We start from the raw sequence: 15,646 nt of genomic DNA, 5'->3' as shown, positions 1-15,646 counted from the left end.
AGGCAACCATTGGGTGGAACTCCAGAACAGCTGCAAGCTGTGGAGGGAACATGCCTCTTCACTGACACGACCTCTGAGTGTGTGTCTGCCCCACGCCATCTCTGAGTGTCAGAGACCAGTCACCATCGTCAGTCTTGCCAACGTGCTTCTCTTTCCTGTGCTTCTGCAGGAATTTGAGTTGGAGACCTTAAGTGTACAGCCTCCCGCGCTGCCCTGACTCTTTCATATTGTGACTGTCTGTCTGTATGTTTCTGCAGCTAGACTCTAAGCTCCTTGAGGGCAGGAAACATGTCTTTCTCATTCTTTTGTCCTTCAGGCTCAGCACAGAACCTGGTTTGAGGTGTTCAGTGACATTATTGAATTAATCTACACTGAGGAAACGTAACTGGGATAGAATGAGGCCCTGGCAAGTGGTGCTCCAGACTGAGGGACTCATACAGCTGGGGGTTGGCAGTGAAGGATGTGGACAGTGGCCACAGCCAGGCTCCGACCTCAGGAGGGCCTTGTAGCCCATGTGTGTCCCTGCAAGTTGCAACATGTACCCATGTTTCATGGCCATTTTGTATTTCAGGACGTTCCAGGACCTGTCCAAACAAGTGGAGATGTCTTACGGCACCGTCCGGGATTCTGCTGTGTACGAGTACTTCCGAGCCAAGGGCACCAACCCTCTAGAGCAAGACAGCACATTTGCTGAGCTCTGGCGGACCATCAGCAAGAATGGAGGGGCTGACAACTGCGTGTCCAGCCCTTCAGAAGGCATCAGGAAGGTAGGCGAGAGCTGGCTACCTGGGCATGTGTGTGCTGTGACGGGGCCATGGGGACTGTCATCCTTGGGGTAGGAGATACCTTCCCAGAGGCATCTCCTTTGAGTATCCCTGTCACCTGCAAGGTGATCCATGTTAGCAGCCTAGATAGACACTTCTCATAAGCATGTGGTTATCAGGTAAAGAGGCACACATTCTTTAGGTAGACACCCATTTTTGGCCGGAGAAGCAAAGGGGCTGGTCCTTATGGCTTTTCTAAGTTTCCAAAGGGTCAGGGAAGAGCAGACAGGTTAAGCCCAAGACATGGACCTCCCTCCTCCTGGGCTCAGAGGATGGTGGCGCAGAGGGGTCTCCCCACCCCAGGTGAGAACACTTGACAAAAGCAGACGCAGAAGACCAGGTGAGAGGTAGATGGCGTAGGGAGACAGGGTTCAGGGGAGGGTGGGCACACTGCAAGATCTAGCTGTGGAGCAGAGGTGTGCTTGGGAGATGGTGATAAGGACAGCAAGCCCAGGATGGAGGCTGATTGGGAGGAGGAAGGGCAGAAAAAGGTTAATACCTTCTTCAGCAGTGGGTTAGACTTTGCTCATTTATTACAGTGAGTTACCACAGTGACCCGAATTAATCATGATCATCCCGTTATACAGATGAGAATCAGAGCCGTGGGTCACACTCCTCGTTAATTTTGATGCCTGGGGTTCCAGACTGAGGGGTTTGGTATTTATCTGCCACATGCTGCAGAACCCTTGAAGGTCCATGAGGAGGAAGGTGGTGGGATGAAGGCAGGTGTCATCAGGATGTTGCTGGTGGTGGCACATTCTTCCCAATGACCCTCACATGCAGAGGCTACTATCTCTTGGTCATTAGTGAATGATGCAAGAAAGATGTGCACCATGGCCAGCACTACTGCCTCTCTGGGTAGACCAGCTGTCCAGCCTGTCTCACTCAGCATCTCTTCCCTTCTGTTCCCTATTCAACCTACCCCACCACCTCTGCAGAACCTTCACACACATTCATTCACACACACATACACACATACATGCACACACCTGTCCAGCCTGCCTCAGTGTGTCCTACCTTTCCCTACCCATCAATTCTACCTCTGTGGAACCTTCTTGCAGGCTCTCACACAAAGGCACTCGTGCACACGCTCCCACTACTCATACACACTAAGGCACACACATATTCATGTACACACATACCCGTGTTCTACATCCCCAGCCATTTGGCCATCCCTTAGCTTTACTGCAGAGGGCAGTGGATATAAGGGGGCAGTCTGCAGAAAGCTTAGGGGCCACTAGGGCCCACCACCTTGCTCTTCATGATGAGAAGAGTCCTCAGCAGTTTGCCAGCCCCTCTCAGGAGAGCCCCAAGTGGGTCCAAGGAGAGAGGCAGAGCCTGAGTCCTGCTTCAGAAGCAATAGGCCCTGGCCCCTGAAGGCAGTGCTTTGTGTGGTGTGGGAGCCCCCCAGGGCACATGTGCTCACAGGGCAGTTAGCTTGGAGTGGTTTCTCCCTGTCATTTAGCAAAGTTGAGCAGCAGAGAGTGTCTGGGCTCTGGGGCCTGGCACGTTTGGGTGTGAATCCCAGTCCCACAGCTCACCAATGACATAAAATTGAGCACACCACTCTTCCTGTTGGGAACCTCTCAGTGTTGAGAGAGGCCTGGGCAACTTCCTGTTCCGGGTTCCCTTTAGACACTTAAAACATTTAAAAGTACAAGTTATGGTAGATTTGGAATGTTTATATTTAACCAAGTGATATCTTGACAAAAATAATAGAATGCAACATAAATGTGCTATTCCCATGCTCACAAGGTTTATTAAAACCTCTTACATCCTCGTGCACAGAGAAATACGGCGCTCTCACCTTGAGCTGCTGGGTTTTCTTTCATCCCTGACAGTGGATCTTTGTGGCTATAGGTGACCTCATTTGGAGATAATGAGCACAAAGTTGATTTAAGACCTTTTATGAATATAAGGCTTGGTCCAAATGGCCTTGGAGTTTCCCTTCTCTGATTTCCTTGTCTCTCACAGAGAGCCAATACTCCCATCCAAACTGGATGCTTATGAAGATTCATTGCAACAAGGCTACAAAAAGAACTTAGAAAAGAAAAGATAGCAGCTTTTGACTTTATCAAACTTCTGTTCATTACAAGGGACTTGAAAGAAAATAAAAAGGCAAGTCACACACTACGAGTGGACATTTACAATGCATACAGTCAATATAGGATTCATATCCTGTATGGATGTTATATGAAGAACTTTTACAAATTAATAAGAAAAGCTCAATTTAATAGAAAAATGGGCTAAAGACTTGTACAGGACTTTCACAGAAGAGGTACCACATATGGCCGATAATCACATGAAGGGATGTTCAAAGTCATTAGTGTCTCCGGAAAAGGAAACTCAAGACCATAAAGATATATCACTCACTTTACCTCAATTAGACTTGCCCCAAATGAGAGGTGGTAGAAAGGATGGGAGTAACAGGGGGTTAATTGCTGGTGGTAGTGTACTCAGTACAGTCACTTTGGAAACAAGTTTGTCATTCTAGTAGAAAATGGAACACTTGCATACCCTGTGACTCAGCAATTCCACTCCTATACATCCACCCAAAACAAACTTCTGCAGCGCCTCAGAGATAAGAAAGACCATGGTAGCATTGCTTATAGAGCCAGGACCCTGGAAACAATCCAGATGAGCATTAACAAGTTAAAAAATAAGGCCTGTGGGGCTTCCCTGGTGGCCCAGTGGTTGAGAGTCCGCCTGCCGATGCAGGGGACATGGGTTCGTGCCCCGGTCTGGGAAGATCCCACATGCCATGGAGCGGCTGGGCCTGTGAGCCATGGCTGCTGAGCCTGCACGTCCAGAGCCTGTGCTCCGCAACGGGAGAGGCCACATCAGTGAGAGGCCCGTGTACCGCAAAAAAAATAAAAAAATAAGACCTGCATGAAATGAATGAACCACAGCTTGATGTAATAGTATGGATGAATCTTAGCTGAATAATATTGAGTAAAAAAAGGAGCATTAAAGGCAATTTCATATAGGTCAACTAATAGAAAATAACATTCAACATAACACCCTTTTAAACACAGGCATACACACATCCAAGGTAATGATAAAATATAAGACTCAGGGTAAGGGTTACTACAGATGGGAGAGACAGAGCAAGAGGAAGGAGAGAAGCATATTGTTGGCTCTAAGTCAGGGTCAGTGTTAGCTTTATAGTCACAGTCTTTCCTTTTTTTTTTTTTTAATTTTTCATTTCTCATTAAAATAAATAATTAATAAGTTAATTTTAAAAGAGGGCCGTTCCTAGACAAAAGGACGGGTGTCCTGAACCAAGAGTTGTGATTAATCTCATTCTTTGCACCTACCTGCTCTTTCAAATAAATAATTCCAAGCCAGCCAGGCAGAGTTTGATTTAAGACCTTTAAGACACACCAGCCGCTTCTCTCCTTGCGGGTGCCCAGGTGCAGGCCTACTCCTGGTGTTCCTCAAGAAGGCCAACGCCACCAATAATGCCCTCTGGAGCCGGTAAATCTGGAAATGGGTCGTTAGAGAGATATCTCCCCATCTCCTGTTTACTCCTAGTCCATAGTTGGCACCTTAGAAATCATCACCCTCTGGTGATATTTAGGGTCTCACGCATGAATAAAACAATGTTAAAAAAATACGTGGTGGGGGCTTTCCTGGTGGCGCAGTGGTTGAGAGTCTGCCTGCCGATGCAGGGGACACGGGTTCGTGCCCCGGTCCAGGAAGATCCCACATGCCGCGGAGAGGCTAGGCCTGTGAGCCGTGGCCGCTGAGCCTGCACGTCCGGAGCCTGTGCTCCGCAGCGGGAGAGGCCACAGCAGTGAGAGGCCCACGTACCGCAAAAAAAAAAAAAAAAAAAAAATACATGGTGGAAGATGCAAATAAGGGGTTCTTTATAAATGCCTAAAGCTTCATGGTACAGAATCTAATCTTTTTCCAGTACAGAGGATGTGTTGCTTTTATGACACATTCATTTTATAAACCCCAAGCCAGCTTTGGGGTCACAAATCTCCCACTTGCACTTGGATCTTTAAGAAAAAAAACTGACTGTCAGCATTAGGCAAATGTTAAGGGTTTTATAACTGGTGTCATATAAGTGAGTTTATAGTACTGTCAGAAAGTGGAGTGCACTACATTTTTTACTGCAAGCAGAGCTCAGATCCCACTCTCAAACCTTCCTTCTGCATGTGCCTGTTTGGGTGGCTACTGTACTTACATGCTTATCTGAAACTCTTCCTGTCCCCTGCCCCCTCTGGAACTGCTCCTCAGCCCCCCAGGTTTTGACTTCAAATACCTTATGAATCCCCAGCCTGAAGCACACCAGACTGGGGATGGCTGTGCCCTGAGTGAGGGCCATATCCTGAATCCAGAAACTGTAAGGAAAAATCCAGCATATTGGGAAATATGGACATGATCTTGATATTCAGGGAGGAGGGGCTTCTCCGAATCCCAGACAGAACCCGCGTGGGTGCAATGCAGGCCGCCTGGCAAAGGTGAGGACTGGATGCCCCCAAGGGATATCAGAGGAAACTGCTTTAGCAAGAGGAGGATGCTCCAACTTCTAATTTCCAGTTACTCTTTGGTGACCCTGGCTCCATTTCCAGAGAGTGCTTGGTAGTGGAACAATGTCTAATTGCTGCTAAAGTCAAGGAGCTTGGTGTTGAAAGTAACCTCAGAGAGCTGCTTTTTTTTTTTTTTTTCCTTGTGCTGCAGGTTTTAATGACCTGAAACCAATTTAGGTGGGAAATTGCTTAGCAAGAGGTGATCACTTTTGCACAGTATCAGAACCAGAGAAAGGAATTATGTCATGGTTTCCCCCCCTGCTGTGACCTACTCCTTCATGCCAGCCATCACTCAGATAAGGAGGGGGCAGCCCTTTCTGGGCCCTGGCGAAGAAAGCAGAAAGGGATTTGGAAGCAGAGGGAAGTTTATTTATTTATTAAAAGCCCACAGTGTGCAGTTTTTAGAGCAAACCTGCATGGTGCCCAGCAATTCTCAATAAATACTGAATTGTCCCTGAATGAATCATCTGTTTGTTGTCTGACTGAGCAGAGACACATAAATCAGGGGTGTAGTTGGTGTCATCAGTGAGTAGGTTACCCTCTGTGAATTCCTTGATGGGAGGGATGAGGTAAATAGCTTTATAGTCCCTTGTCTCTTGATACCCACCTCTTCGGAAAGAGGTCCTGCTGGTCCTTGGAGAGTAGAGAGAGGCTGCCTTCATTTCTCTCAGCCACCTGTACTTGTCAGGCGTGAGGCAGACTAGAGCAAGGGTCCACAAACTATGGTCCATGGGCTAAATCTGGCCCACCACCTGCTTTTACAAATAAAGTTTTATTGGAACACACACTCGGTCATTTACATACTGTCTGTGGCTGCTTTTCTGCTACTTCAGTAGAGTTGAGTAGTTGTGGCAGAGACCATGTGGTCTCCAAAGCCTAAAATATTTCTTACCCTGGCCCTTTGTAGAAAAAGTTTTGAGGATCCCTAGCCCAGAGCCATGGGTGCTCCAGGGATACTGTCCATTGGTCAATGCCATCTGATAACTTATAGACATATCCAGTAGCTTATCATCTAAGCTCTATAAAACTACTACTAGAGTATATAAGCACATCTAGCAGGCAGTTCCTCCTCTGGCTTTATGTCATCTAATAGCATGTCGGCACATGCAGGGATACATTATCTAGCTCTATGCCATTACCTAAGTTCCATACCATCTAGTAGCATACAGGCTTTGTCCTTTCTTGTTCTTTTCAGGCCTACCTCTGATGGCCCACAGTCTTTGCCCTCACTACACTGGGACCCAGCCTCACTCCTGACCTGGCCTAATTCCCCCCTGAAATCTACTGAGCAGTCACTATGTACCAGGCACTCTGCCAAATGATCTACATATATTGTTCTATTTATCCTAAACAGAACTACTTGATTATTATTGTCTCCATCATGTAGAAATGGGACTGACCTTCAGGGAGATTAAGTGGCTTGTTCAAGGTCACGTGGACGTGAGTAAGCCATGGCACAGTCATGTCTCACTTCAACCTTGCCTCTTCCCGTGGGGTTACATCCCCATTTCTATACCCAATGTGTCTGCACCCCCTTGCATACTGTTTACTTGTGCTTCTATTTCTCTTCCTCTTTTACACCAAAGTAGCAAGATATATGCCTGGCTCCCATGTTTAAAAGCCTTAGCTCTCTTTCCCTGTGACATAGCAAAGGTTATTTAAGTCTGTGATTTTATCTTTTGATTTCCCAATTATTAAAAATATCAATTAGAGAAACTCGGATGCAGAATTGAGCTGGCAAGTGGTTCGAATTTGTATGCTAATAACTTTGTCACATGGAATCTGACTTTAATGTTGTTGGTAAGACTTTTTAAATTTTTCTTTAGCTTGATCAACTCTATGAAGTAACACCCAGCATAACCCCATTTCTGTACAGTGTCAGGGCTAACCCAGGCTGCCAATTTATTAAGTCTTTCCATAAATCAAACCTAATATTTAATAACATTGTCAAATAGAATACAGTTTAATAGTTTAAATGTCAATCTTCACAGCTCATTGGGCTCTTTGAATAAATAGAGAAGTAGCTTGTTCCAGACCCTGTGGCTGGAGATAGTATTTTTCAGATGGAAGTCACTTCGCAGGCAAGCAGTTGTAACAGAAGGTTGTTTTTTCCACTCAGTAAATATCGCTGAAGTCATAAAGTGTGAATGCAAATGCAGGAAGAAAACGGCCCCACAGATCTTATTTATTTCCACACTGATCTAATGCTTGCCCTGGCGCCAGATTGAGTGTGGGTATCACCAGTCAGCACCTGCCTTCATTCCTTGCCCTGGCTCTCTGCTCTGTGACAAGGAACACTCTCATCGTACACACTCCCTGCTGAGTGCCAGGAACCATACCTTGTGGCAGAAAAGGTGGTCCCCAGAAGGACTACAGTCTTCCATGGGAGGATCAGGAACTCTGATGCCCACAGTGCCCTCCATTTGGAGGGAGCAAAGTGAGGAAGCATCCTGCTTCCATGGCATACTGGAAGTCCTTACTGAGGAGTGGGGAGAGACTTACATGGGATGGCGCTCCTTTATATCTTGGGGATGCTAGGTTCAGTGATCCGGAAGTTTTGGTCAAGTTGATGAAAGGGATCCTTTGATGCAGGTCTGACCCCCCCAGGAAAAGGACTGGTACAAACTAGGCAGCCCTGTGCGGTGGAAACCAACAGTGCTGTTCTCTGTAGCAGCAGTGGGCTTTGTAGGCATATGCTCCAAGACACATATTTTGTCCTTTTTCTGCTGCTAAGTCAGTGCACATTGGGGATTCTACACGCCTCCTTCCTTCTCAGACACTCACAGACGTTGGATAATCATTCATCTCTATTCTTTTTTTTTTTTTTTGGCCACACTGAGCAGCTTGTGGGATCTTTCTTAGTTCCGACCAGGGATTGAACCTGGGTCCTTGGCAATGAAAGCATCGAGTCCTAATCACTGGGCCACCAGAGAATTCCCCATTCATCTCTATTCTTTCATTCTTGCTCAAAAGGCACTATATCCTTTTTTTAAAAAAAAAATTATTGGAGTATAGTTGATTTACAGTGTTGTGTTAGTTTCAGATGTACAGCAAAGTGAATCAGTTATACATACATATCCACTTTTTTATAGATTCTTTCCCCATATAGGCCATTACAGAGTATTGAGTAGAGTCTGTATGCTATACAGTAAGTCCTTATTAGTTATCTATTTTATATATAGTAGTATGTATATGTCAATCCCAGTCTCCCAATTTATCCCTCCCCCCATCTTACCCCCAGTAACCATAACTTTGTTTTCTACATCTGTAACTCTGTTTCTGTTTTGTAGATAAGTTCGCTCGTACCCTTTTTTTTAGATGCCACATATAAGTGATGCCATATGATATTTGTTTCTCTGTCTGACTTACTTCACTCAGTATGACAATCTCTAGATCCATCCATGTTGCTGCAAATAGCATTATTTCATCCTTTTTTAAGGCGGAGTAATATTCCATTGTATATATGTACCACATCTTCTTTATCCATTCCTCTGTTGATGGACATTTAGGTTGCTTCCTTGTCCTAGCTATTGTAAATAGTCAAAAGGCACTATATCCTTTTTGCAAGTTGGATGGTCTCTTCTCTTTATTCCTTCATTTATTCACTTATTCATCCATTCAATAAATGTAATTTGAATAGCTTCCTCCTAAGAGCTTGGATATGTGAAGTTAAGTTCCACTTTCAATCAGGTTTAATCTGTGGCTTTGGTCAAGAATTCACATCTCTGAGCTATCTGTGAGACTGAGACAAGCCTGCCCAGATGAGTTGAGTTTACCAGTGCAAAAATGGAAAGTGTCCAGTGCGGATTGCAGTACAAGGTTGACACTGAGTAGATGTCAGCAAAATACCTTAGCACCTACTATATATTAGGAAAAGAACATAATAAAAATATAAAGACAAATAACACTTAATCTTTTTATGAGGTAGAGTTGACAAACAATAAAATGCACTTATATTAAATGTTTATTTCATGGGTTTAGACTATTATGTACAACTGCGTAATCACCACCCAAAAGAAGATAGAGTCATCCCTCAGTATCTGAGGAGGATTGGTTCCAGGACACCGCAGATACCAAAATCCATAGATGCTCAAATTCCTTATATAAAATGGTGGAGTATTTGCATATAACCTATAAGCATCCTTCTGTGTACTTTAAATAATCATCAGTCATTATAAAATTACTTACAATACCTGATACAATGTAAATGCTATGCAAATATTTGTAAATACAATGTAAATGCCACACGAATCAGTGCCAGCATGCACGCAACAAATTCAGGTTTTTCTGTTTGGAATTTTCTGGAATTGTTTTTTATATTTTTCATCCACAGTTGGTTGAATTCTCGGTGCAGAACCCACAGATACAGAGGGCCAACTGTGTAGAACATTTCCATCACCTTGAAAAGTTTTCTCATGTCACTTTCTAGAAACATCTCTCCCTAACCTCAAAAGTGACCACTTATGAATTTCTGGTACCACAGATTAAATTTACTGTTCTTGGAATTCATATAAATTGAATAATATAAAATATGTATATTTGTGTGTAGTTTCTTTCACCCAACAAATATTTATGAGATTTAACCATGAAGCTGTAGATATCAGTACCGAGTTCTTTCTTCTTTTTTTTTCCTTTGAGTAGTGTTCCACTATATTAACAAACCCTAATTTGTTTATCCATTCTCCAGTTGACATACGTTTCACTTGTTGCCAATTTAGAGCTATTATGAATAAGGCAGTATGATCATTTTTGTACAAAATTTTGTGGATATATGTTTCCATTTCTCTTTGCTAAATACGGTAGAGTGAATTTTCTGGGTCATAGGGCAGATGTATGTTTACCTCTGTAAAAAACCTCCTGACCACCTCCAATGTGATTATTCTATTTTACGATCCCACTAGTGATATCCTGCTTATGTGCTTGTAAATTCCAGTTGCTGGACATCCTAACCAACATTTAGTGTTGTCAGCCTTTGGGACAGTAAACAATTAAGTGGCTGTGAGGTTATCTCATTGTTTTAATTTGCATTCCTTTGGTGGCTAATAGTGTCCAGCACTTTAATGTGCTTATTGGGCATCCATGTTGCTTCCTTGGAGAGGGGTGTGCTCAAGTCCTTTTTAAATTTTTACTGGGCACTTCGTCTTTTCATTGTTGATTTAGATGAGTTTTTAAAAATATATTCTGGATATAAGTCCTTGATCAAATATAAGTGCTCCAGATATAATTCCCAGTCTGTAATTTGCCCATTCATTTTCTTAATGATGTCTTGTGGAGAGTAGAAAATTTTAATTTTGATAAAGCCCCATATATCAATCTTTCTTTTCTTTTACATTTAATAATTCTTGTGTCCTAAGAAAGTTTTGCCTACCTCAAAGTTCCAGGTTTTCTTCTAGAAGTTTTACATTTATGTCTACATTGCATTCTCAAATTAGTTTTTGTATATGGAATAAAGAAGTAGTCCAGATTCACTTTTTTTTCCCCATGTGTCTATCCAATTGACCTAGCACCATTTATTTAAAATGGTGTATTTAATTAACAAATGACTTGTATTTAATTAACTTGTATTTAATTAACAAATGACTAGGTGCTTTGATTGAAAATCAACTGGACATATATGTGTTGGTCTGTTTCTGGATTCTCTGTTCCATTCCATTGATCTATATATCTATTCTTATGCCAATAAAAAAAGTCTTGATCACTACAGCTTTATAATAATTCCTTAAATCAGGTAGTGCTTTCAACTTTGTTCTTCTCTTACAAGATTATTTGGTCAATTCTAGAACTTTTGCACTTCCATTTAAATTTTATAATCATCTTGTCAGTTTCCTCAAGAAAGCTTGAGATTTTGATAGCTATTACATTGAATCTATAGATCATTTGGGAGAAAACTGATATCTTTACACTATTGAGTTTTTTAATACGTGAACATAGTTGTTCCCTTTAAAACATCAACTTTTGATATTATTGATTTTCTCGATTGTTGTTATATCTTATTGATTTCAGCTTTTTTGTTAATTTTTTCTTACTTCTATTTACTTTGGTTTCAATTTGCTCTTACCTCTTCTCGCTTCTTAATGTTGAAACTTAGATCATTGATTTTACTCCTGTTTTCTTTCCTAATATAAGTATTTAAAGCTATACGTTTCCCTCTAAGCACTGTTTTAGCTGAATTCCATGAATTTTTATATGTTGTGCTTTCATTATCATCAGCTCAAAATATAAAGCACCGGACTCAGTCTTTTTCTTCAGGTATCCCTGTTGAGTTCTGGAGGACAACAAATGGCTGTGATTTAGTGTGGAAAAGGGTATGAGAACAGAAATCGGGGATTTATTCTGCTTAGTGAAGTTGAGGAAAGCTTCCGAAGGTAGTCCTGTCATGTACCTACATTTTACAATCCAAATGCCTCAATTCCTTTTCAGTTTTGAAGATACAAATGTGAGAATGTGAGAGAAAACTGACAAGCAGGAAATAAAATACACAGAAAACTAAAGGAAACCAGAGAGGCAGAAAAGACAGTGGAATGGCATGTGAACAAAACTTCATTTTTATTTCTACTAAATGTATAGTTTCCTCAGAGGAGAATGGCGGCAGTGGTATTTTCCCTGTTTAACAATTGCTGTCTACAGAACCCCTTCTCTGGGTCTCAGGCTGAGTTCTGGCTGTCTTGACCCTGTAATATACCTGAGCCTTCTTCACATGCTTTAAATCTGTGGTCCAACCCAACTCCAAGGGCACTCAGGTTAAATAGCCCCCAATCCATGACAACGTTTAAAATAAGAGGTTTTGAGAGGAAATCTTAGGTTATACATTTATAATTTAAATGTGTATGTCATTTAAATAAATATATGTCACCATTTTTAAAGGTTTAGACTATTTCTAAAAATAAGCAGAAAAAAAACAGTTACACATATTTTTTTCACCACCTAAATAAGGCTCTAGGAATTCTTGTGGGTATTTCTGGGGAGTCTTTTTTGAATCTCTGCAAATGTTTTACATAATTATGATGTTAGAGAAAATATGTTTTATCCTGTACTTTTTTAACACTGTTGTAAAACTTTAAAAATCATTTTAGTGGCTACTTAATATTTATCAAATAGATGTAAAATTAAACATTTCCTTCTTGATTTTCACTTGGGTCGATTCCAGTTTTTCACAAATACAAATAACATTATAGTGAACATCTTCGTGCCTCATGGTTTTTCAGTTACTGTATTTATTTCTTCAGGTCAAATTCTCAAAAGTGGAAATATGGTGTCAGAAAAGGATATAAACATTTAAAGCTCTCAACAAAATATTCCTGAGTACTGCCAAAAGCAGGGCTTTGAATAAATTACATTCTATCTTTGGGATCAAAAGAATACTCAGGCTTCAGTGTTGTTTCTTGTTTTTGTTTTTGTTTTTTCATTAAATCCTTGTGGATTTATCTTTAGAAGGAAAAGCCTTTTAATAAATTGGTATTTTTCTACTTTTCTCAAATCCTTTATAGTGATTTTTTAAAATTTCTTTCTCTTTCTCTTTATGTAGGTACATATGAATTTTGACTTTATTTTGCTTTATTATTCTGGGGACTGGAGTGGAGAAGAAATCTCTTTCTTTTCAACTCACTTTTTCCTTGGCCTACATTAGGCAAAATTCATGAATTTTGGCAGTTTGAGGAAACTGAATAAGATCATGGTTAGACACCTACCTTTGTTTAATAATAAAATTGATGCACCTAACAACCCCTTCCTCAAATGTGTATTTATGCAATGATTTAATGTTTGAAGTATATGGGGTTTTTATTCTTTCATTCTTTCATTAGTCAACTCATTTACTAGTGGTGAGCTCAGTTAATATGTAAGAGTGGGCTTGATACTTTCCTGATAAAATTGAGTTAGACTTGGTATAAGGTCAAAGTGAAGATGAAGGCTGGTTTGGGACAGGATGTTATTTCAAAAATAAAAGATTTGTGTTACTTTGCCCAGAGTTTTCCTTCCTTCCTTTGGGGCCTTGCATCAACGTTTGGACAATCAGGAGGTTAATTTAATCGCAGTGTCTACTGTTAGAGAGCCCTCGATGGATCAGGGGTGGGGATAAGTTTCTTCCGTGCATTAATTAGCTCAACTGTGCTTCTACACAACTCGTTTATTAATTAGGAAACTAGAGTTGAAGGAGGGCAAGGGACTTGCTGAAAATCAAGCTTGAGTCAATATCGGACCCAGGGTTTGAACTCAGTATTTTTCTCACTCCAGCACCTGTGTCATTACCTGGTGACACTGTGCAAAAATGGAAGAGATGCATGATCAAAATGAAGCCTCAGCTCCTGCTGCCACTTACCTAGTGTTTTCATCACAGGAAACCTGAGCATTTCCTTCCCCTCTCCTCACCTTTATACACCTGGGTACGTGCTGCTTGGAAAGCCTTCCTTTTCTTTGTTGGCCAGGCTGATTCTTGATTATCTCTCCAACCTCAGCAGAAGCGTTCACTCTTCCCGACCCCCTGCTGGAGCTTCTAGTTTCTCAGGGCAGGGCCAGGGGCTCCCTTAACACCCTGTGCATCCCAGAGTACAGATTCATCAGATGTCACCCCCATCCTCAGTGCCCTGCTCTGTCACATCCTGACTAGACTCTGAGCCTCCATAGGGTTGGGCCTGTCTCTTATTCATTTGTTTGTCCCCAGGGCCAAGAGCAGAGGTAGGCACAGGGCAATGAACATGGACATCCAAAACCTTTTATCCTTTCAAAAATCAAACAAAATAAATGTTCAGTGAGTAAGAAATGAGAGTATTCAGAAATGCATCCATGTGCATCTTTCTTCAAGAAGAATGAGCAGGATTGCTGGGATCTAGTTGCAGAGGGGGCAAGAGGGATGAGGAAGGGTGGGGAGGGCAGGGGGCTTAGTCAGTGTCCTGGAGCAGGTTTCCGTGCAGTTGACTACATTGGCCCCTTCATAATGCCCTACAGCTTAATTTTGTTTGATGATGATTGGTTTGGGATAATACAGTGCTAAGGTCAAGGAAGGCCCCCACTGTGCCTCCCTTATTAAATTACTTTGCTTTGGGTTTTGAGCATTGCCAAGCAAATCTTGTTATGAATTCTTCAATTACTTTCTTTTGCGATTTTTATAATTTGGTAGGGTAAGCTTTGGAATCAAACCAACATCTGTGCCATCATGCTAACTTTGATTCCTTTTTTTTTTTTAACATCTTTATTGGAGTATAATTGCTTTACAATGGTGTGTTAGTTTCTGCTTTATAACAAAGTGAATCAGTTGTACATATACATATGTCCCCATATCTCTTCCCTCTTCCGTCTCCCTCCCTCCCACCCTCCCTATCCCACCCCTCTAGGTGGTCACAAAGCACGGAGCTGATCTCCCTGTGCTATGGGGCTGCTTCCCACTAGCTATCTATTTTACATTTGGTAGTGTATATATGTCCATGCCACTCTCTCATTTTATCCCAGCTTACCCTTCCCCCTCCCCATATCCTCAAGTCCATTCTCTAGTAGGTCTGTGTCTTTATTCCCATCTTACCCCTAGGTTCTTCGTGACCTTTTTTTTTTTCCTTAAATTCCATATATATGTGTTAGCGTACGGTATTTGTTTTTCTCTTTCTGACTCCTCATTTGAAGCGTGGGAGGACGTTCACTTCCCTTAAATCTGATTTTATTCTTCAGATTTCCTCTGCCCCATAATTTGCTTTTTACCCAAGTCTGATACACTTCACCTTAGTGCTGTCTATAATTGTGGGCTGATTCTATTCTATTTGTTCCACTGAGTATTATGGCTTTAGGTTTTATGACTTAAGTTTTTGTATTTTGAACTGAATTGTTTTGTTCTTTGATTACATTAAAATCAAGAAGCAGTAGCTGGTGAGAACAATTTTGATTTTTTGTGTCAGTCAGATCGTTGGCAGTTTTTGTTTAGTTTATTTTTATTTCCATTTTGTTGGTATAATGTTGTTTGTCCAGGAACAACAAGCAGGGAGAAAGAGGGGAAGGAAAATAACATTTATTAAGAAATTATTATGCGTGCTATTGTGTTCATACACTTTATCTTTACCATTGAGGGCATTTTGTAATATTTCCATTTTGAAAATAAGGAATGTAAAACTCGGAGTGGTTAAACGATTTGCCTGAAGATTATCGCACTCTTTCTACCATCCATGTGTTTATTATTATTACTATCACCATCATCATTGTCATCATCAATAAGAAAATATTTGTGACTGACAAGGGATTAAGATCCAAAATATACAAACAGCTCATACAACTCAATATTTAAAAAACAAACAACCCAATCAA

General features: G+C 41.5%; 1 protein-coding gene across 2 annotated transcripts in view; it reads left to right on the top strand.

The window, feature by feature from the left end:
- GRID1 (glutamate ionotropic receptor delta type subunit 1) overlaps positions 1 to 15,646 on the top strand; it is a 666,827-nt gene that overhangs the window by 611,463 nt on the left and 39,718 nt on the right. For both annotated transcript variants that reach the window (XM_004273011.3, XM_033433944.2), the window contains exon 13: positions 572 to 767. In XM_004273011.3, coding sequence (XP_004273059.1) covers positions 572 to 767 — 196 coding nt within the window. The remainder of the gene's footprint in view (positions 1 to 571; positions 768 to 15,646) is intronic.

This window comes from Orcinus orca, chromosome 14 (genome assembly GCF_937001465.1).
Source record: "Orcinus orca chromosome 14, mOrcOrc1.1, whole genome shotgun sequence".
NCBI lineage: Eukaryota > Metazoa > Chordata > Mammalia > Artiodactyla > Delphinidae > Orcinus > Orcinus orca.
The sequence above is the reverse complement of the archived record's forward strand: the minus strand, read 5'-3'. Positions and strand labels throughout refer to the sequence as shown.